The 19,734-nt window shown below is 54.7% G+C and overlaps 1 protein-coding gene and 1 long non-coding RNA gene across 3 annotated transcripts; one reads left to right on the plus strand and one right to left on the minus strand.

The window, feature by feature from the left end:
• The first annotated feature begins 795 nt into the window (after positions 1-795).
• Positions 796-16,171, plus strand: MAN2B1 (mannosidase alpha class 2B member 1). 2 transcript variants are annotated; one of them, XM_038567165.1, is made up of 24 exons: positions 796-975; positions 1,698-1,800; positions 1,973-2,146; positions 2,495-2,688; positions 3,344-3,476; positions 3,728-3,873; positions 4,538-4,654; positions 7,164-7,249; positions 7,341-7,461; positions 7,542-7,620; positions 7,802-7,911; positions 8,145-8,252; positions 8,558-8,674; positions 9,964-10,137; positions 11,227-11,324; positions 11,399-11,516; positions 13,060-13,178; positions 13,269-13,370; positions 13,532-13,619; positions 13,801-13,881; positions 14,274-14,501; positions 14,947-15,099; positions 15,192-15,294; positions 15,972-16,171. In XM_038567165.1, exons 1-24 carry the CDS (start codon positions 811-813, stop codon positions 16,079-16,081), a joined length of 3,027 nt encoding a protein of 1,008 aa, XP_038423093.1. In that variant the 5' UTR covers positions 796-810; the 3' UTR covers positions 16,082-16,171. The 2 variants fall into 2 exon arrangements, with proteins under 2 accessions (XP_038423093.1, XP_038423094.1); XM_038567166.1 differs by having other exon boundaries at positions 811-975; positions 7,167-7,249.
• On the minus strand, positions 10,744-14,747 carry LOC119864736. Its single transcript, XR_005375087.1, has 2 exons — positions 14,251-14,747; positions 10,744-12,136 (listed from the first exon to the last, which is right to left on the minus strand). It is a non-coding gene; the product is annotated as an uncharacterized LOC119864736 (long non-coding RNA).
• Positions 16,172-19,734: the final 3,563 nt, after the last annotated feature.

A 19,734-nucleotide genomic window follows, 5' to 3' on the forward strand; every position in this document is an offset into this window, starting at 1 on the left:
GGGCTTCAGATCCTCCAACTCAGTCAGGCCTATGGTGGGCCTCTAGCCTGGAGCCTTCTGGTCGTTCACTTGCTTATTTCACAAGCCTTGTGACTTAAGTCAGCTGCCAGAGACAGGACAGTGATCCCTGTCCTCTGGCAACTCAGCAGATGAGCTCTGCTAACCTGAGGAATGTGGGCTTTGATTTTCTTATCAGACTAATCGTGTAATATCTGAACTGGATGGACTAATAGGGGTTGGGAAAAGCCTGGAAGGCTGAGTCCTCCCCCATGTGTCACTCCTCACCTGAGTACCCAGGGGTATTTTTTCCAATCAAGCTGGGCACTTCCCATTCTCAGTACCCCAAAGACAGTTCTTCTATGCATAATCCTCACAGGACAGAACAGGACCACCATCAGCCCCTGCCTCTAGCCAAGCCAGGTCCCTCCAAGACCCTAGCCCTGAAGATCAACGGGACATGCTTGGATCCCACGCACACACTCCCACCTCCCAAGCAAACTTACACCCATAGGAAAATCTGAAGCCTCCGCGTCCGCGGGGACAAAGGGACACTCCGAGTCCATTCGGAGGCGGTGAGACACTAAAGGCTCCCCCGAGGGTGGGACACGCCCAACGCCTCCCTACACCCCTAGTGTCCCCTGGGGCTAGCGGGAGCGGAGGCCTCGGTCCCGTGACTCGCCAGGCCGTCCTAGCCCCGCCCCCGCCAGCACCCATTGGCTAGGTCGGGCTCTGGGGGCGGGGCCTCTGCCCTGCCTTTCCCTGCCCCGGGAAGCCCCTGGAGGCTGCTGCGGTGGCGGCGGCGGCGGAGCCATGGGCGCCGACGCGCGGCCTTCGGGGGTCCGCGCTGGCGGTGGCGGCCGGGGCTCGGCAGGGCCCGGGACGAGCTCCCGCGCGCTGCAGCCACCGCTCCCGCCTCTCTCCTTCCTCTTTTTGTTGTTGGTGGCGGCGCCCGGCGCTCGGGCAGCGGGATACGAGGTGAGAGCGGCCCGCGAGCGGAAATGTCCACAAGCTGGAGGAAAGCCCCGAGTAGGGTCCAGAGGCATGGGTGGGTTTGTTCTGCGGCGCCCAGGGAATGGTTGGTAATAGGACAGTGTGATCCGAAGGCATGCTTTGCGTCGTTGAAAGGTCTGGCTGTGTAAATCTGAGAATAGGGCTCTGTACCTGCCTCCGTGCTTCTGTGCGTCGGCTTGCCTGGACTTTGCATGCACTGAACTGTGTGATTGGACATAGGTGTGTGTGTGAGGGCGGGGGGAGCGGGGATTGCTTGAGAGTTGGGACTCGAGTCAGCCTGCCCGGACTTCCAGTCTGTCTGGAGTTCCAGTCTGACTCCCTGGCTGCATGACTTGGGGCAAGTCACTTAATTACTTTCTGATCCTCAGTGCTCTCATCCGAAAATGAGATAATATTGCCCAACCCCTTTTCCCCCAGGGTGGCTGCTTGCTATTGGCAAATGCTTAATAAAAATTAGCTACTACTATTACCATTTTCCCAGTGAGAGCTGCCCTGACGGGTTGTGTCAAGTGGGAGTTGTATCTGTATGCTCAACTCTGTGTGTGTCCTCTCTGGAAGGGCCTGGCCCCATTTGTCTGTCATTCACCTCTAGATTTACCTTGTGCTCCCAGCCCCACCCCTACCCCCAACTGCCTCTTAACCTTGGGGTAACTGACAGGACGGGTGTGTTTGGGGTCCCTGTGCAGACATGCCCTGTAGTACAACCGGATATGCTCAACGTGCACCTGGTGGCCCACACACATGATGATGTGGGCTGGCTCAAGACTGTGGACCAGTACTTTTATGGCAGTGAGTAGAGCATGGGGATTTGCTCCCGGGACTCCGTGGCCCCTTTGAGCCCTTCAGATCTTTTCTGGGTCCTGGACATTAGGGTGGGGACATTGCCCAGCTTAAACTCCTGTGTCTGAGAATGTTGCTCCTTGGCTCGTTTGTCTCTGACTACCAACCCCCGTGCCCACAGTCCAGAATGATGTCCAGCATGCAGGTGTGCAGTACATCCTAGATTCAGTCATCTTGTCCCTGCTGATGGAGCCCACCCGCCGATTCATCTATGTGGAGATTGCCTTCTTCTCCCGTTGGTGGCAGCAGCAGACAAATGCAACACAGGAAGTCGTGCGGAACCTGGTGCGCCAGGGTGAGCCTGTCCTAAGGAAGTGAAAAGAGGAAGCCTAGCTCAACTGTTTCTGACACTCTAGCTTCTAAGATTTTTATCATGTCCTGTGCATCCTTTATGTGCATGTGGCTCCACCTGCCTGGAATTTCCCTTTATGTGTAGAACTCCTATGCATCCTACAAGGCCCCACCTCCAGGGGATCCTCAGGGGGCCCTCTGTTCCATGTCTGGCTACATTGGCCCGGGAGTGACCCCTCTTCCCCCCTCGAGGCCTAGGTTTGCAGGCGTGTCTTCTTATCCCTTGCATTGCCACTCCTGGCCCCAGTCCTGGCCCTTCCAATGGACCTAGACTTTGCCCTTCCCGGCACAGGACGCCTGGAGTTTGCCAATGGTGGCTGGGTGATGAACGATGAGGCAGCCACCCACTACGGAGCCATCATAGACCAGATGACGCTCGGGTTGCGCTTTCTGGAAGACACCTTTGGCAAAGATGGGCGCCCCCGTGTGGCTTGGCACATTGACCCCTTCGGTCACTCTCGGGAGCAGGCCTCGCTGTTTGCACAGGTGATTTCCCAACCTTACTCCGTTAGCTCTGACTCCTCCCTTGGCCACTCATGCCCCGCCCTTCCCTTCAAGCTCACCTGGATGGGGCCGTGTCCCCTGGCCCTCTGGCCCTCTGGCCCCTTGAGGCCCTGCCCCTTGGGTAAGCTGTGAATCCCATTTACTGCCCCCACCCCCCACCCCCCAGCCTCTCTGCTCTGCCTCAGCCCAGGCTGACCCGCTCCAGCTGGCTCCTCCTGGGCCTCAATTCATTTGCTATGATCCTGGCTCCTCTCCAAGCCAGGTGTCAGGTAGAGGCCTGCCCTGATTTTCCCCTGGCTTCAAAATCTTTGCCATGACCCTGTCCCCTTTCCATTCCCCGATCCCTTCCATTCTGAGGGTGCTTAAGTGGGAAAGTCTTAGTCAGGCCCCTCTCCGAGCTGGGGAAGGTGAACATCTGTTCTCCCGTTGGACCCGCTCCTCCTGGCTCTCCCACCATGTGATCTGACCCTTCCCCAAGTTTCAAAATGAACTAGAACACTTCTTGATTTCAGACCTGGTTTTCCTACCTGTGCTCTGACCCACCACTCCCATGCTGAGGGGGCTGTGGTTTGTGGTGAGAGGACTGGACACGCTCTCCTGCCCTCTGATCCCAGTCCTCATCCCTCCCCACCTCCAGATGGGCTTTGATGGCTTCTTCTTCGGGCGGCTGGATTATCAAGATAAGAGTGTGCGGCAGGAGAAGCTACAAATGGAGCAGGTTTGGCGGGCTAGCGCCAGCCTGAAGCCCCCAGTGGCCGACCTCTTTACCAGTAAGGGGGTGGGGTGGGGGCAGGGCTGGCCCCAGGGGCACGGGACCTGGGACCTCTCTGACAGGGCCCTGGGTTTGGTTTTATACTTTATTGTCATTGTCCTGAAACTCTTAATAATTTACAAACAAGGACCCAGCATTTGCACTTTGGACTGGTCCCTGCAAATTCTGAGGTCTCTTCTCCGGGGGGTGGGCATGGGAGGCTTTGACCCCAGAGCAGGTCTGGGGCACTGAGCCTGGTGTGGCATGCAGGTGTGCTCCCCAATATGTACAACCCACCGGAGAAACTGTGCTGGGACACGCTGTGTGCTGACAAGCCCTTTGTGGAGGACCCACGCAGTCCCGAGTACAATGCCAAGGAGCTGGTCAATTACTTCCTGCAGTTGGCCACTGCCCAGGTAACCCTACTGTGAAGAGCCCCCAAGACTGGTGTTCATAATGCACTGGGCCCTTTGCACAGCCCGGGCATTCCTTAAGACCTCCTCAGGACCCTCAGAGGAAGGTAGCATTCTATTCACCACCAAGCTCCCCTCCCAGATTTGTGTGCATTTCTAATTAAAAGATTGCAGACACCTTTGCTGCCCCAGATGCTCACGAAGGTCATGAGACATGGCACAGTGCCTCAGTGCCCTCATCTGTGTGGTGGGCCCAAGAGAAGTTACTCAACAGCTTGTGGCTATTTTCACCCGTGTCCCTATGCTCCCACATGACCCACTTTCACTTCCCCCTCTGCTCCTCTATGTGTACCCATACTTTTTTCTAAAAGATTTTATTTATTTATTTTATTATTATCTTTTAAAGATTTTATTTATTTATTTGAGAGACAGTGAGTGCACACGAGCAGGGAGAGAGAGAATCCTCAAGCTGACTCCCAGCTGGCTGCAGAGCCCAATGTGGGGCTTGATCCCAGGACCTGAGATCATGACCTGAGCCAAAACCAAGAGTCAGATGCTTAACTGACCGAGCCACTCAGGTGCCCCACACCCACGGGTATACCAAGACACAGCTGTACACAGCTGTACAGGACACCCTGGCCCAAGGAAGTCTTCATTTTACCTGCAGAGCGAGCATTACCGCACAAACCACACCATAATGACCATGGGCTCAGACTTCCAATACGAGAATGCCAACATGTGGTTCAAGAACCTTGACCGGCTCATCCAGCTGGTCAACGCTCAGGTAAACGTAACATCTCGTGTGTATGAGTGTGCTTATGTCCCTGGCCTTGGGTCCTATGCACAGCAGTGGGTGCTCTCATAGTTTTCTCTTGCCACTATAACAAATTACCAACAAATGCGGTGGCTGAAAACAACAGAAATATATTCTCTTACAGTTTTTTGTTTATTTAAATATTTTATTTTTATTCATTAGAGACACACAGAGAGAGGCAGAGACACAGACCGAGGGATAAGCAGGCTCCCCGTGGGGAGCCTGATGTGGGATTCAATCCTAGGACCCCAGGATCATGGGATTAAAAAATTTCACTGGGTTAAAAATCAAGATGTCAGCAGGCCTGGGTTCCTTCTGGAAGCTCTTGAGGAGAGTTCTCTTGCCTTCTCCAACTTCTAGAAGCTGCCCACATTCCTTGGCTCATGCCCCTCTCCCCCATTTTTGCCAGTCACACAGCAGCTTTCTGCCCCTGCATCTGTCATCACATCTCTTTTTTTTTTTTAATTTTATTTATTTATGATAGTCACAGAGAGAGAGAGAGGCAGAGACATAGGCAGAGGGATAAGCAGGCTCCATGCACTGGGAGCCCGACGTGGTACTCGATCCCAGGTCTCCAGGATCGCGCCCTGGGCCAAAGGCAGGCGCTAAACCGCTGCACCACCCAGGGATCCCTCACATCTCTTTCTTTCTTTCACTCTCTCTCCCAGTTTTTTTTTTTTTTTTAAGATTTTATTTATTTATTCATGAGAGAGACAGAGAGAGGCAGAGACCAGGCAGAGGGAGAAGAAGCAGGCTCCATGCAGGGAGCCCAACGTGGGACTCGATCCCGGGTCTCCAGGATCACGCCCTTGGCTGAAGGCAGGTGCTAAGCCACTGAGCCACCCACGGATCCCCCTCGGGTTTTTTTTTTTTTTTTTTTTATTCATAAGAGACACAGAGACAGAGAGAGGCAGAGACATAGGCAGAGGGGGAAGCAGGTTCCATGCAGGGAGCCCGATGCGGGACTCAATCCCAGGTCTCCAAGATCACGCCCTGGACTGAAGGCAGCGCTAAACCTCAGAGCCACCCCGGCTGCCCAGTTGTTTGTTTTTTTTTTAATTATTGATTAATTTAGAGAGTGTGCATGTGAGCAGAGTGGGGAGGGGCAGAGGGAGAGAGAGAATCTCAAGCAGGCTCCACGCTTAGCTTAGATGTGGGGCTCAATCTCAAAACCCTGAAATCATGACCTGAGCTGAAATCAAGAGTCGGATGCTTAATCGACTGAGCCACCCAGGAGCCTTCTCCCTCTTCCACTTTTAAAGACCTATGATGCCATTGGGCCCTAACCATCATCCAGGATAATCCATTTTAGGGCCAGCTGATCAGCAACCTTAGCTCCATTTGCAACCTTAATTTCCATTTGCCATGTAACCTGACAGGTTCTGGGAATCAGGACTCAGGCATCCTTGGAGCTCACGTATGAAATGTTCCTTCCCATCAGTCCATCCTCAGGGTTGTCTACTGGCAGTCTCCATGGTCTCACCTTCCACTTGCTCCCTGCCCTGCTGTTTCATCAAAAACACTCTCAGGAACATCACCAAGGGCCTTCCAAAAGACATTTCCCAGTCCTTCCCATGCCCCTGAGGGGCCCTGGAGGCCTTGATCACTCCTGTAAAGATCATGTTCCTGGGCTGCCATTGGCTTTTTTCCTGCCCCTGACCTCTCCTCGGCCCACTCCATTCTATTGGAAATGGACCCCTTACTTCAAATCTGTAGCTTGCCACTTACTGGCTCTGTGACCTTGAGACATCTTAAGCATTCTACCTTAGTTTTCTTGTCTAGAAAATGGGCATAGTGGTGGCTCCCAACTGATGAGGCTTTTAGGGTTTAATGAGTTCGTTTATACAGATCGATAGAACAGGGCCAGGTAAATAACACGCATTACGGTTGTTGCTTATTACTATTATTTGGTGCTGAAAACCTTCTGCTTTTCCTGTAACACATAAGCTGCAATGTTGCCTCCTCCAGGAAGGCTTCACCAAACGCAGGTGGAGCTCTTGGCCTTTCCTCTGTGTACACAAGTTCCCCACAAATATCTGTGAGGCCACATCCAGGATGATTGTAACAAACTATCTGTTCAATAACTTTCCCCCACTTGGCTGTGGATTCTACAAGAGTGGAGCTGGCCTCTGCTTCTAGATTGTCCGAAATCCTGAGTATATTGAAGAATCAAGTGATTGTTTGCTGAGTGAATCCTCTGTGTGTGTGTTTAACTGTATGTGATTGTGTGTGCAGGGGTAGACATGTGTATGCACATAAGGGCATATAGTCCTACTCACTTCCCTTCATTCACTCAACTGTTTAATGAGCACCTACTGCATAACTACTTGGCCCTTGGTTTGCACTCAAAACGTGTACGAAGAGAATGAACACACTGCATGTGTGAAGGTGTGCACGTGTGTGAGGATGTCTGTGCACACCTGTGGGCCCCCTGGGAAGGTGTGGACTCCTGAGGGCTCACAAGGACACCTCCCCCCAGCAGCAGGCCAATGGGAGCCGCATCAATGTTCTCTACTCTACTCCAGCCTGTTACCTCTGGGAGCTGAACAAGGCCAACCTCACCTGGTATTTGGGGGGCGGGGGGGAAACGGGAGCTTGGGGGTGTTGGCATGCCCTTTGGGTCATGACCCTGGCCTCAAGGACTCTGCCGCTGCAGGTCTGTAAAACAGGACGACTTCTTTCCCTACGCTGACGGCCCTCACAAGTTCTGGACTGGTTACTTCTCCAGCCGGCCGGCCCTCAAACGCTACGAGCGCCTCAGCTACAACTTTCTGCAGGTGAGTGGGCGCTGGGCTCAAGGGGGCACCCAGGGGTCCCAACAGATGCAGGGCCCCACCACACCCCTTCTGTCCCCCAGGTGTGCAACCAGCTGGAGGCACTGGCGGGTCCGGCGGCCAACGTGGGACCCTATGGCTCAGGAGACAGTGCACCCCTCAGTAGGTGTTGGAGTCGGTGAGGGAACGGGAGCGTCTGAAGCCCGACACCACACCCTCGGGCACCTGTCCCTTCATAAAGCTCCTGGGGACCCTGCCCTTCCCCATGTGACCTTTCCCGTCTCCTTGGGGTCTGGGCTGAGAGTCCTGCAGAGCCCCCACCCGGCTCACCGTCTGCCTGCAGATGAAGCGATGGCCGTGCTCCAGCACCACGACGCGGTCAGCGGCACCTCCCGGCAGCACGTGGCCAACGACTACGCGCGCCAGCTCGCGGCCGGCTGGGGGCCCTGCGAGGTGCGCGGCGTGGGGCGGAGGGGCGGGGCCTGGGAGAGGCGGGTATAGGACCAAGGGGAGGAGACCGGGAGAGGCGTGGCCAAGGACTTGGGGTGGAGTCTAGAGTTGCCTTACTGGGCGGGGCCTGGTGCGAGGGGCGGGGCCATGCAAGGGGCGGGGCCCGAGAAGGGACCCAGAGGAGACCTGGGCGGCCCCCAGCGCTGGCCCGCCGACCTGCACGCTCCCTGCCACAGGTTCTCCTGAGCAATTCGCTGGCGCGGCTCAGCGGCTCCAAGGAGGACTTCACGTACTGCCGCGACCTCAACATCAGTGTCTGTCCGCTCACCCAGACGGCAAAGAGTGTGAGCTGGCCTCCGGGCGGGGGGGCGGGGCCGGGATGCAGGGGGGTGAGGTTGGGGTGGGGAGGAGGGGGGTCTGGAGGAGGCGGAGCTCCGGGTGAGGGGCTCTCGAGGTACCTGCCGGGTGTGGAATTGGCTTGGAGGATCCGTCTGCGGCGCGATCACTTGGAGGGCAGTGAGGCTGTGGTAGGACAGAGACCACAGCACTCCATGGGGGCTTGGGTCACCCAAGGACATTGCTGCGTGTGGGGGGTGGGTTTCGCGAAGGCCTACTGTGACCCATCCCCAATCTGACCCTCCCACACCAGTTCCAAGTAACCATTTATAACCCCTTGGGGCGGAAAGTGGATTGGATGGTGCGGCTGCCGGTCAGCGAACGCGTTTTTGACGTGAGGGACCCGAATGGCACGATTGTGCCCAGCGATGTAAGCTCTTTAGACAAATACTTCTATGAATACCCCCCCCCCATGATTATCTCCTGCCTTGGACACCTCCCCCTGGGCATTTCTCCGCTGCCCCACCCGACCCCACCTTGTAGATACATCTCCCTCTATGGATACCTCCTCCCATAGATACCTCCCTCTTTTGGGTAATTCTTTTTCATAAGTATTTCGCACTCCATCAATACCTTGTGCCCAGTACCTTTTCTTTTTCTGTCCCTTAACATTATATATCCTTGGAAACATCCCCTATCCCCACCCCCCACCCCCCAGCCTCTCGGGCAATCACTCCCTTTTTAATGTCTCCTCAGGAATTTTTTTTAGGATTTTATTTTATTTTTTAAAGATTTTATTTATTTTAGAGAGAAAGAGAGAAAGCACGAGCAGGGGGAGAGACAGAGAAGCAGGCTCCCTGCTGAGCAGGAAGCCAGATATGGGGCTTGATCCTAGGGCCCTGAGATCATGGCCTGAGTGGAATGCAGATGCTTAACCAACTGAGCCACCCAGGTGCTCCGAAAGATTGTATTTTTAAAGAGTTTATTTTTGGGATCCCTGGGTGGCGCAGCGGTTTGGCGCCTGCCTTTGGCCCAGGGCGCGATCCTGGAGACCCGGGATCGAATCCCACGTCGGGCTCCCGGTGCATGGAGCCTGCTTCTCCCTCTGCCTGTGTCTCTGCCTCTCTCTCTCTCTCTCTCTCTGTATGACTATCATAAATAAATTTAAAAAAAAATAAAAAAAAATAAAGAGTTTATTTTTTAAAGTAATCTCCAATGTCCAATGTGGGGTTTCCACGTACAACACCGAGTTTGAGTCACATGCTCTACCAACTGATCCAACTGATCCAACCAGTTGCCCCCAATTTAAAAAATTTGTTTACCTTATTTCCCTCATCCTAGAAGACTTCTACCTATGAATCTCCTCCTCCCCCGAGAATCTGCCTTTCCCTCATTCCTCTGCTTCAAGGATCTCCTTCCTCACTTACTCCCTCACTTCCCCTTCTCCCATAGCCTCTGCACTCTCCAAGTGATTTCCACCACCCCGCTCCACTTCATGAATCTTCTCTGTAATATTTATTTATTTATTTATTTATTTATTTATTTTCTCTGTAATTTTTAACTCAGAATTTGACACCCCATCCTTCCTGGGCAACACCTACATTTCTCCTCCCCATCCGGGGCTCCTTTCCCTCCTGGAGTTTGACCTGTCCCCTTAGATACAGCTCACTATGTGTGCTCACAGCCTCTTGACTCAGTTTTACCCCCCTTTTCCCCGAGGTGGTGATACTTCCTAGCTCAGACGGTTTGGAGCTGCTTTTCTCAGCTTCAGTGCCTGCCCTGGGCTTCAGCATCTACTCAGTAACCCAGGTGCCTGGCCGGAGACCCCATGCCCACAGCCGCCAGCCGAGATCCCAGAAGTCCTGGTCCCGTGTCTTGGACATCCAAAATGAGGTGAGACTCCGTTCAGATCCCCTTCCCTTCCCCCGTGACAAATTTGAGGTGTGGTGAGCTGCATGGACTCTGGATCAGGGGGTCTTGGGTTTGTGGCCTAGTCACCAGTCTCCTGTTAATGTGTCTTCTGGTGAGTGACCACCTCCCTTTGGGCCTCACTGTCTTTTCCTGGACTGTGAGGACAGTGGGTGACATTGGACAGTTATGTAAGGGCTGATGGTGGTAGGGGTTTGCAAATTAAATGAAGCAGGTCAGAGACTTGAGGGAGGGAGCCAGGTGGCCACTTGGGTGAAGAAGAATCCAGGCAGGCATGGAGCAGCAGAGACAAAAGCCCTCAGGCAGAAGGGTGTTGAATGTTCCAGGAGCCCACCGGGGCTGAAAGGGCAGGTGTTAGGTGACAGGTCAGACTCTGCAGGACTTGAGGACCAAGGGAAAGACGTCAGCTGTTACTTCGAAGGAGCCATGTCAGGAACAGGGCTGCATTAAGACTGTAATGGGCCCTAGCACTTTTGCCTTTGTAGGTCCCTTTTTTCCACTTAAAAAAAAAGTTAAAAATTGTATTTCATGAGCAGGTGAGTGTAAAAGACGAGAATTAACCAGGCAGTCTTCATTATAATATATTCATTATTATTACATTTAAGTTTTCTTCTGATTCTAAAATAAATTAAAATTTACGTGTTTCCGTGGGCCCGTAGAAGTCTCCCGGGTTACGGGTTAAGGCACTAGGATTCTTCAAACCGGCACTAGGATTCTTCAAACCGGCAAGCGGACAGTTTAGGGTGGTACTTAGGGTGTCACTGGCACCCTCTGGTGGCCGTGGGGGGTGGAATTGACTGGAGGAGCGAGCCTGGAAGGGGTGGGCTGTGCTTGTCCCAGAAGGCGGTGGAAATGGTGAGAAGTGATCAGATTGAGAAGGTGGAAGGTAGAGCTATTATGATTTGTCAGTAGGGCCAGGTGTGAGGAGAGAGAGAGAGGGAGAGAGAGAGAGGAGGGGAGGTAGCTTCTGGGTTTTCTCCTGAGCCCCAGGAAGGATGAAGCTATCCTTGGCTGAGATGATGGTTATTAACATGTCTGCCTTTTTCTACCCAGTACATCCGGGCTAGGTTTGACCCTGACACAGGATTCCTGGTGGAGTTGGAAAACCTGGAACAGAACCTCCTGTTGCCGGTTCGCCAAGCCTTTTACTGGTGAGTGGGGGACTGTCAGGCCAGGGAGGGGGTGTAAGTAGAGCTTACCTGACTCTCACCTGTTCCGGCCCCAGGTACAATGCCAGTGTAGGCAACAACCTAAGTACCCAGGTCTCAGGTGCCTACATCTTCAGACCCAACCGCCAGGAACCACTGATCGTGAGCCACTGGGCTCAAACCCGCGTGGTGAAGGTCTGGAGCCTTGTATGATGAGTGGGTGTGGGGGGAGTTGTGGGAGAGGTGTGGAGCCTAGGAGGGTGGTGAGTCATGTCCAGTCAGGTTTACATCTCCATCAGATAAGAGGGCTAAGATCTGAGGAGAATATTAAGGATTTTCACACTGGGCTGGTATTCATGGCTGCTTGAGTAACAGTCAGGCCTTGGGAGCAAGTATGAAGGCTTTTCACATCTGCTGTGGGTGTCAGGATTATACTTAGCTTTTGAAACTGGGGGTGAGGTGTTCCCACATGGTCCATGAATGGGGAGAACCAGGTATAGCTGCTTGAAGAGTTCACCAAGGATCTGTGGGAGGAGGGGATTATATCTGAGGTGGATACTTGAGAGTTCATACTTGGATAGGACTTGGGTGATTCTCATTTACAATATCTGAGGGTACATCTGGCTGGGAATAGGAGCTCACCCTTTTGGGGTTTCTTGGGACCTCTCATTGACATTTCCTCTTAGGGTCGGGGTGGGGCAGGTAATGGCAAGTTTCACATCTTTTTTTTTTTTTTTTGCAAGTTTCACATCTGACATGATTCCCCTTGAGGTGAACTTCTGCATATGTGGGTCATTGCATTAAGATAGTTTTGCCTGAAAAAAAAAAAAAAAAAAAAAAAAAAGATAGTTTTGCCTGCAGTAACAGCTGTGAAAATTAATCATGCCTAAGACAAGATAGACATTGCTTTCCATCTAACAGAAAGTCTGGCTGGGCCATCCAGGGCAGGTGGAGTGATTTCAGAGTCTCTTCTATTTCATTGTTTTGCCTTCCTCAACATTCAGCTTCTCTCAGTCTCTCTTTTTTTTTTTTTTAACATTCAGCTTCTAACTCATGGCCCAAGATGGCTGCGCAAGCTCCAGCCATCATGTTTGGATCTGAGTCAGGGGGAGAGGGAAAGAGGTGGGGAACGTTTTTTTTTTTTTTTTTTTCCCAAAACAATGAGTTTCTTTTTTTTTTTTTAATTTTTATTTATTTATGATAGTCACAGAGAGAGAGAGAGAGAGGCAGAGACACAGGCAGAGGGAGAAGCAGGCTCCATGCACCGGGAGCCTGATGTGGGATTCGATCCCGGGTCTCCAGGATCACGCCCTGGGCCAAAGGCAGGCGCCAAACCGCTGCGCCACCCAGGGATCCCTGGGGAACGTTTTGTACACCTTTTTGATCATTTTCCATTGAGCAAACCATGCTCACACAGCTATTGATCTAGCCTCGGGGAAGACAGGACAATATAGTCTTTATTCCAGGTAGCCACTTGCCAAGCTAGAATCCTCTTCTCAGAAGGGAAGTTAGGGTAATGGTGGGCAGCAAGCATAGATGCTACAGTCAAGAATTATGTGGCAACATTTGACATGGCAAGTGTGGGCATCACACGTAGGCAGGTGGGGGAGCAGCTTCCCATGCCATTGGTCGGGTTGACCTGGATGTAGGCCTGTGTGAGGTTTATAGCAGAGATGGGTATCTGCAGGGGTGCTCAGGTGTGGGCTTAGACTTGTGCTCCACCCCCATGTGCCCACAGACACCCTTGGTGCAGGAAGTGCACCAGAACTTCTCAGCCTGGTGTTCCCAGGTGGTCCGTCTGTATCCAGGGCAGCGGCACCTGGAGCTGGAGTGGACGGTGGGACCAATACCTGTGGGGTGAGCAGCACCAGCTGGGATTTGGGGGCGTGAGGGCAAGGGCAGAGTTGGTAGATAAAGCTCACCATCTTGCCATCCCCTTGGGTATAGTGACGGCTGGGGGAAGGAGGTCATCAGCCGCTTTGACACTGTGCTGGAGACAAAAGGACTTTTCTACACGGACAGCAATGGCCGGGAGATCCTGGAAAGGAGGTGGGGGCACCTAGGGGCAGCCAAGGGTGGTCTGCGGTGTGTAAGGAGCATCTGCTGCTCCTCGCAGCATGGGAGGGAGGGGGTGAAGGGGGCGTGAGGAATGGATAAGTCAGGGAAGGAGGACTGGAGCCCAGGCCTGACCAAAGCCTACCCCTCCCCAGGCGGGACTATCGCCCCACCTGGAAGCTGAACCAGACTGAGCCAGTGGCAGGAAACTACTATCCGGTCAACAGCCGCATTTACATCAGGGTAACTGACAACACCCCCCCCCCCCCCCGTGTCCTGCTCCCCATTTCCTAGCATCCCTCCACAGAGTGGGGGGTCACACTCATTCCTAGCATCTCTCAGCTGCCCTCCGTGGGCTCCACCATGCCCTGTGGTGCCCTGCTGGCTGTGGGGCCCCTCACTCTCCCCTTGCCACCCCCCCCAGGATGGCCACGTGCAGCTGACGGTGCTGACCGATCGCTCCCAGGGGGGCAGCAGCCTGAGGGACGGCTCCGTGGAGCTCATGGTGAGTGGCCAGAGCTCCAAGTCAGTTCCCACCCGGGGCCTCCTATTGGACCTTGAAAGCCGGCTTCTGTTCCCTGCTGGTAGTCCCCACAAAGCTGAGACCTTCATTCCTATGTGGAAAGTTTACTCCAGGCTTTTCTCCAGTCCCTCCCCAGCTCCCCAGCTCGTCCAGGGCCTGCCCTGCCCTATCCCGTTAGATCCCTCCTTCCCTCTGTCCTAGACCCTTGCTAGGCTGGACCCGGCTTCCTGGGGCAGTCCCCTGCAGGTCTTTCTCCGCATCTCTTCTTCTCACTCTTTAGTTTCTTCCTGGAAATGTTCACAAGTCCGTACCCAATTTCTGGCCCAGACATCGGCCAGAGGGACCACTTACCCTCTCCTGGCCACTCCCCACAGGTGCACCGGAGGCTTCTGAAAGACGATGGACGTGGCGTGGGGGAGCCGCTGCTGGAGGAGGGGTCGGGGCTGTGGGTGCGAGGGCGCCACCTCGTGCTGCTGGACAAGGCTCAGACCGCGGCCACCGGGCACCGGCTGCAAGCAGAGAAGGAGGTGCTGGCCCCGCAGGTGGTGCTGGCCCCCGGTGGCGGCGCCCCCTACCACCTGGGAGTCGCCCCGCGCAAGCAGGTGAGGGGGGTGGGGCCACCAGCTAGGACCCCGGCGAACCGCGGAGCGTTTTCCTGGTCCCAGGGAGACCCACTCCGCCCGCCCCTAACGCGTCCTGGGGAGGCCATAAGCTCGTCCCACCCCCTCAGCACAGCCCCGATGTCGCCTCGCCTGGCTCAGTCCCATCGCGCCGCGCCGGACCAGGTCTCGGCACTTCCTCCTCCCCTGGAGGCGGGCTCACTGGGCCGCACCCTCCCTCCACCTCCAGTCCCCACGCTCGGGCCCGCCCCGCCCCGCCCCCTGAGCCTCATCCCCGCCCTCCGTCCGTGGGTCTCGGGCCGGATCAGTCCTGCCCCTTCCGGGCTCGGGCCCGCCCCCAGCCTGGCTCCGCCCCGCCCCGGCCAAGCCACGCCCCTGCGCCTGAGCCACGCCCCCGCCGCGCCTGAGCCCCGCCCCCTTCCTGCAGTTCTCGGGGCTCCGCCGGGAGCTGCCTCCCTCCGTACACCTGCTCACACTGGCCCGCTGGGACCGGACGAGGCTGCTGCTGCGCTTGGAGCACCAGTTCGCTGTAGGGGAGGGTTCTGGCAACCTGAGCTCCCCGGTGACCTTGGATTTGAAGGTGAGGAGGGGAGGAGACGGAGGCAAAGAGAGAAGGGAGAGGGGGAAACCCTGCTTTGTCCCCACTCAGCCAGGCCTATCCCCTGCCTACAGGACCTGTTCTCCGCCTTCACCATCACGTACCTGCAGGAGACCACGCTGGCAGCCAACCAGCCCCGGGCCAGCGCCTCCAGGCTCAAGTGGACACCAAACACGGGTGCGGGCCTGCCCTGGGAGCCAGGCGCAGGGGGCTGTGTGGGAGGCGTGGGAATGTTGGCCAGGACCCAGGGATAGAGCTCTAGAGTCTGAGGTAGTGTTCAGATCCAGGCTAGGGGATTAAGGGTCTTTTTTTTTTTTTTTTAATTTTTATTTATTTATGATAGTCACAGAGAGAGAGAGAGAGGCAGAGACATAGGCAGAGGGAGAAGCAGGCTCCATGCACCGGGAGCCCGACGTGGGATTCGATCCCGGGTCTCCAGATCGCGCCCTGGGCCAAAGGCAGGCGCCAAACCGCTGTGCCACCCAGGGATCCCTGGGATTAAGGGTCTTAAGTGGGTCTAAGCAAACTAGCGGTGGTCTTGGGAGTTTGAGGTGGAATTCCATGGTATCTAGTTCTGTGGAGACCAGTGTGCCCATCACCCCTGGGATTGGCATGATGGCCTTTAAGGCTTGAGACCGTAAGGGAGATGGCCAGACACTGGGGACAGATTTGGGGACCTGGGGATGGTATTCAGGGCCTGGGAGGCAGTTTAAAATGCGTGTGGGAATAAGGCCCTGGGTACAGGTTTGAGGATGTATGGCTTTGTGGAGGCCGAGGGGAAGGAAGGAGCATGAGGAGGCTATGAAGCAGAGGAAGTTTGCACCCCTCCTCACTTCTCTCATGCACCTCCCTAGGCCCTACAGCCCAGCCCTCTCCCCCTCGGCTGGACCCCACCACCATCACGCTGGAGCCCATGGAAATCCGCACTTTCCTGGCCTCGGTCCAGTGGAAAGAGCATGGCTAGACATGCTGGGGGCAGGAAGACTCTCCCTCTCCTCCTCCTGCTGCTGTTGCCACCAATGGAAGCCATTAAAATGCCACTACCAAGACTTGAGTCAAGGTGTGAGTGGGGTTTTGTTTTTTTTTTGGGGGGGGGGGTATTTAACTTATGACCTAGCAAACGCTATCTTATTGCTGACCTGAGGCCTTTCACGGAAGTCACTTACCAGCCTGAATCTTCACAGGAGACCACGACATTTCACACCCCACCTCACCCACCACCCTGCCTTCCACTCCTACTTCACTCCTTCATCGACTCAGGCTGTGGCACAGCTGTCTCTAGAAGCTACTAGGGGTGGGCCTGCATTGGATATGGACCCAGAGAACCAGACATACCCCAGGCCTTTCCAGACCTGGTTTTGGGGGAGAGCCAGGCCCTGAGGGCAAGGAAACTAGGACATCCTGGATGTCCACTGGGGAGTGGAATTGGAGCCAGGTTCCGAAGTGAGGCCTTGGATAAGTCGGCTAGAGCTGCTGGGCTCCCAGGAAACAGGCAGAAAGCCTAGCGTGCCCTGGTGTGCTCTGGGGTCTCTTATGGAGGAAGGACACTTTGGGATGAAACTGGTGGTTTAGACTTGAGAGTAAGTGACTTCCCTTCTGGTCAGGACAGCCATATGCAGGTCCCTTAAAGGAGTATGATGGCCAAGAAGGCATCCTAGGCTGATCTGCAGCCCATATTTGGATGCATGCACCCCCTGATTGTCAGATACACCTCGAGAAAAAATGTTTAAGTCCAGCTTAGGGTGGCAGGCATGACCCTGGGAAGCTGGAAACCCCCAGGAGGGCACTAGGAGCCTAGATAAGGTCCCAGAGGGGGCCTGGGTGCTTGATGTGCCTCTTGAAATTTTCTCTAAGTCTCCCCATTAAGAGATGGACCAGAGAGGCCCAAGGAGGGAACCCCAGGCTAGTTGTCATCCTGCTTGGGGTCTCTTCACTGGATGCACCTCTCAGAAATGTTTAAGTTTCCCTCCAGAGGCACTTGGGTGGCTTAGTTGGTTAAGCATCTGCCTTCGGCTCAGGTCATGATCCCAGAGTTCTGGGATCAAGCCCCAAGTCAGGCTCCTTGTTCAGCAGGGAATCTGTTTTTCCCTCTGCCCTTACCCCTCCTTGTGTGATCTCTCTTTATCTCTCAAATAAATAAAATCTTAGAAAATAAAGTTTCCCTTCAGAAGGGAAAGGCAGCAAAGCCAGGGAGGGTAGTCTAGGGGCTGTGCCTCAGGGGTGTCTGCTGTCCTATATAGGGTCCTATCTTAGGAGGTGCCCACCAAATTGGCTTATAAAGGATTCCTCCAGTGGCAGGGAAAAGTCTGGCCAGGTAGTGCACCCTGGGGATGACATCTTTAGCTTGGTAGTCCGTGGAATCTCCTGAAAACATCCAAATCCCCCTCTAAAGGCTGGCATGGTCCTGGCTGGCCAGGGAGACCCATGGAAACTGCCCTGGGTCCTCCTGCAGTCCCACATGGTGCCCGATTGTTGGATATACCCCTGTAAGCCTCTGTAGCTCTTCTCTGGTGATGGAGACAAGCACATACTAGCCAGAGAGACTCCGATGGGTGCCCAGGACCAGGCTGTGGTTCTGCATCTGCCCAGGTATTGGAGCCCCCTGGTTGTGTCTCCTGAAAACGTATCCACATCCCCATCCAAACAATGGTCACAGTGAATGGCCTGGGCTGGACAATACACCCGTGAAGGATGCCGGGGACTCAGGTGTTGTCACCCTTGGGTCCCAGTCATTGGGAGCACCTCCCGAAGTTTCTGTGTCCTTTTGTGGGAGGTCAGGACTGAACTCTAGCTGTTGGATGCACTCCTCCTCCTCCCCCTCCTTGTTCTGTCTCCGTCTGGAGGAGGTGAGCAGCCCCAGTTGCCCAGGGAGAGTGTTCCAAGCCCAGCCTTGGTCACATGTAAGCACTATGTATCACATATGCCACTGGAAGATGTTTCTAACTCGTAAAGGCAGGCAGCAGCCAGCTGAGCCATGGACCAGCCTTCCTGTGTTGGGTTGCGATGCTACATGTGTTTCTCAAAAATATTTTTAAGTCCTCTTGGGGAGACTGAGCAAAGACGGCCCGGGAGGCCCGTGGAGGGCCAGTCTCACATAGGGTGTAGTCACTGGGACTATCTACTGAAAGCATCTAAATTGTACTCTGCAGTCAGATGCTCCACTCCTGAGCTATATACCCCCCAGTGCACTAAATGGGAGCAGCCCGGGCCACCCCGGGAGTTCTGACGACGGTGCCCTGGGCCCACCAGCCTACTCCTTGGCCGCTCTGGGCCAAGATACACAATTGGAGTGAGATCCAGGCAAGGTGGCACCTGGCGGGGTGAGGGTGGAGGTGGGGGTGGCGGTTCAGGTTCATCCATGATGGTAGAACTGCGCCACCTGGCGGCTACTTTTTTTTACTTTTTAAATTTTTATTTATTTATGATAGTCACACACAGAGAGAGGCAGAGACACAGGCAGAGGGAGAAGCAGGCTCCATGCACCGGGAGCCTGACGTGGGATTCGATCCCGGGTCTCCAGGATCGCGCCCTGGGCCAAAGGCAGGCGCTAAACCGCTGCGCCACCCAGGGATCCCCTGGCGGCTACTTTTATGCAGCTGCTTTTACGTTGTCCCCGGAGCTCGGCTGTGCGGGCCTGGGACGGGATCCAACCGTCAAAACCAAAGCAGAGTTCCAGCAGGCTGGCAGAGATGTCGTCCCAACCACACCCCCTCCCGATGGGCTCCCCTGTAGAAGAGTGTGACATCTAGGAACTGTCCGGATAGGCTGGCTGACTGGCACACGGCGGTCTCCTCCCCACATGGGAACTCCTTTGAGACCTTGCAGGTAACTGGATAAGAGTGCCCTGGGTTTGGCTGCGTTCTCAGCTGGTGCCTGGTTGTTGGGGGTGCCTCCTGAGAATTCTTCTAGGTTCTCCCTCCTGAGGCTGGGATCACGGCCAGGAAAGCCTGGGAGCATTCCCCTCAACTGGCTGCAATCCTGCGTGGGGTAGGGTCATGGGATGGGCATTCTGAAATTACCCCTTCTGAAGAGGGGGGCAGGGAGGACCAGGGAGGGCACCCTGTGCCCAACTGCAGTTCCAGTGGGGCCCATTCTTGGGACACTTTCCCCAAATCTTTGGATGTCTCCCTGTGGTGGCAGGGTCCATCCTGGGTCAAATAGAGGGATCCAAGGGTGGGCTCGCTAGGCCTGGTGGTGGTCCCCAGTGGCCACTTGATAATCTGAGCCACTCGCTGGAGGGGTGCCTGGTGATTCATTCAGTTAAGCATCTACCTTTAGCTCAGGTCATGATCCCGGGGTCCTGGGATCAAGTTCCACATCAGACTCCCTGCTCAGGTGGGAGCCTGCTTCTCCTTCTGCCTCTGTCTCTGCTTCTGTGTCTCGCATGAATAAATAAATAAAATCTTAAAAAAAAAAAAAAGGCGAGAGCTGGACAGGTAGTACTAGATAGCTGTTGCTAACTGTGAGCCTGTCTGTTGTAACAAGGCTATGTTGTTCTGATGTTGAACATAAACTATCTTAACAGAAAACCAAAATTACACAGGTTCACTCTCTGTGATGGAACAAGACCAACATGAGGCCACTATCTTGTCTGTAATTGGATTATACAAGGAAATT

Source organism: Canis lupus, chromosome 20 (assembly GCF_011100685.1).
Source record: "Canis lupus familiaris isolate Mischka breed German Shepherd chromosome 20, alternate assembly UU_Cfam_GSD_1.0, whole genome shotgun sequence".
Lineage (NCBI taxonomy): Eukaryota > Metazoa > Chordata > Mammalia > Carnivora > Canidae > Canis > Canis lupus.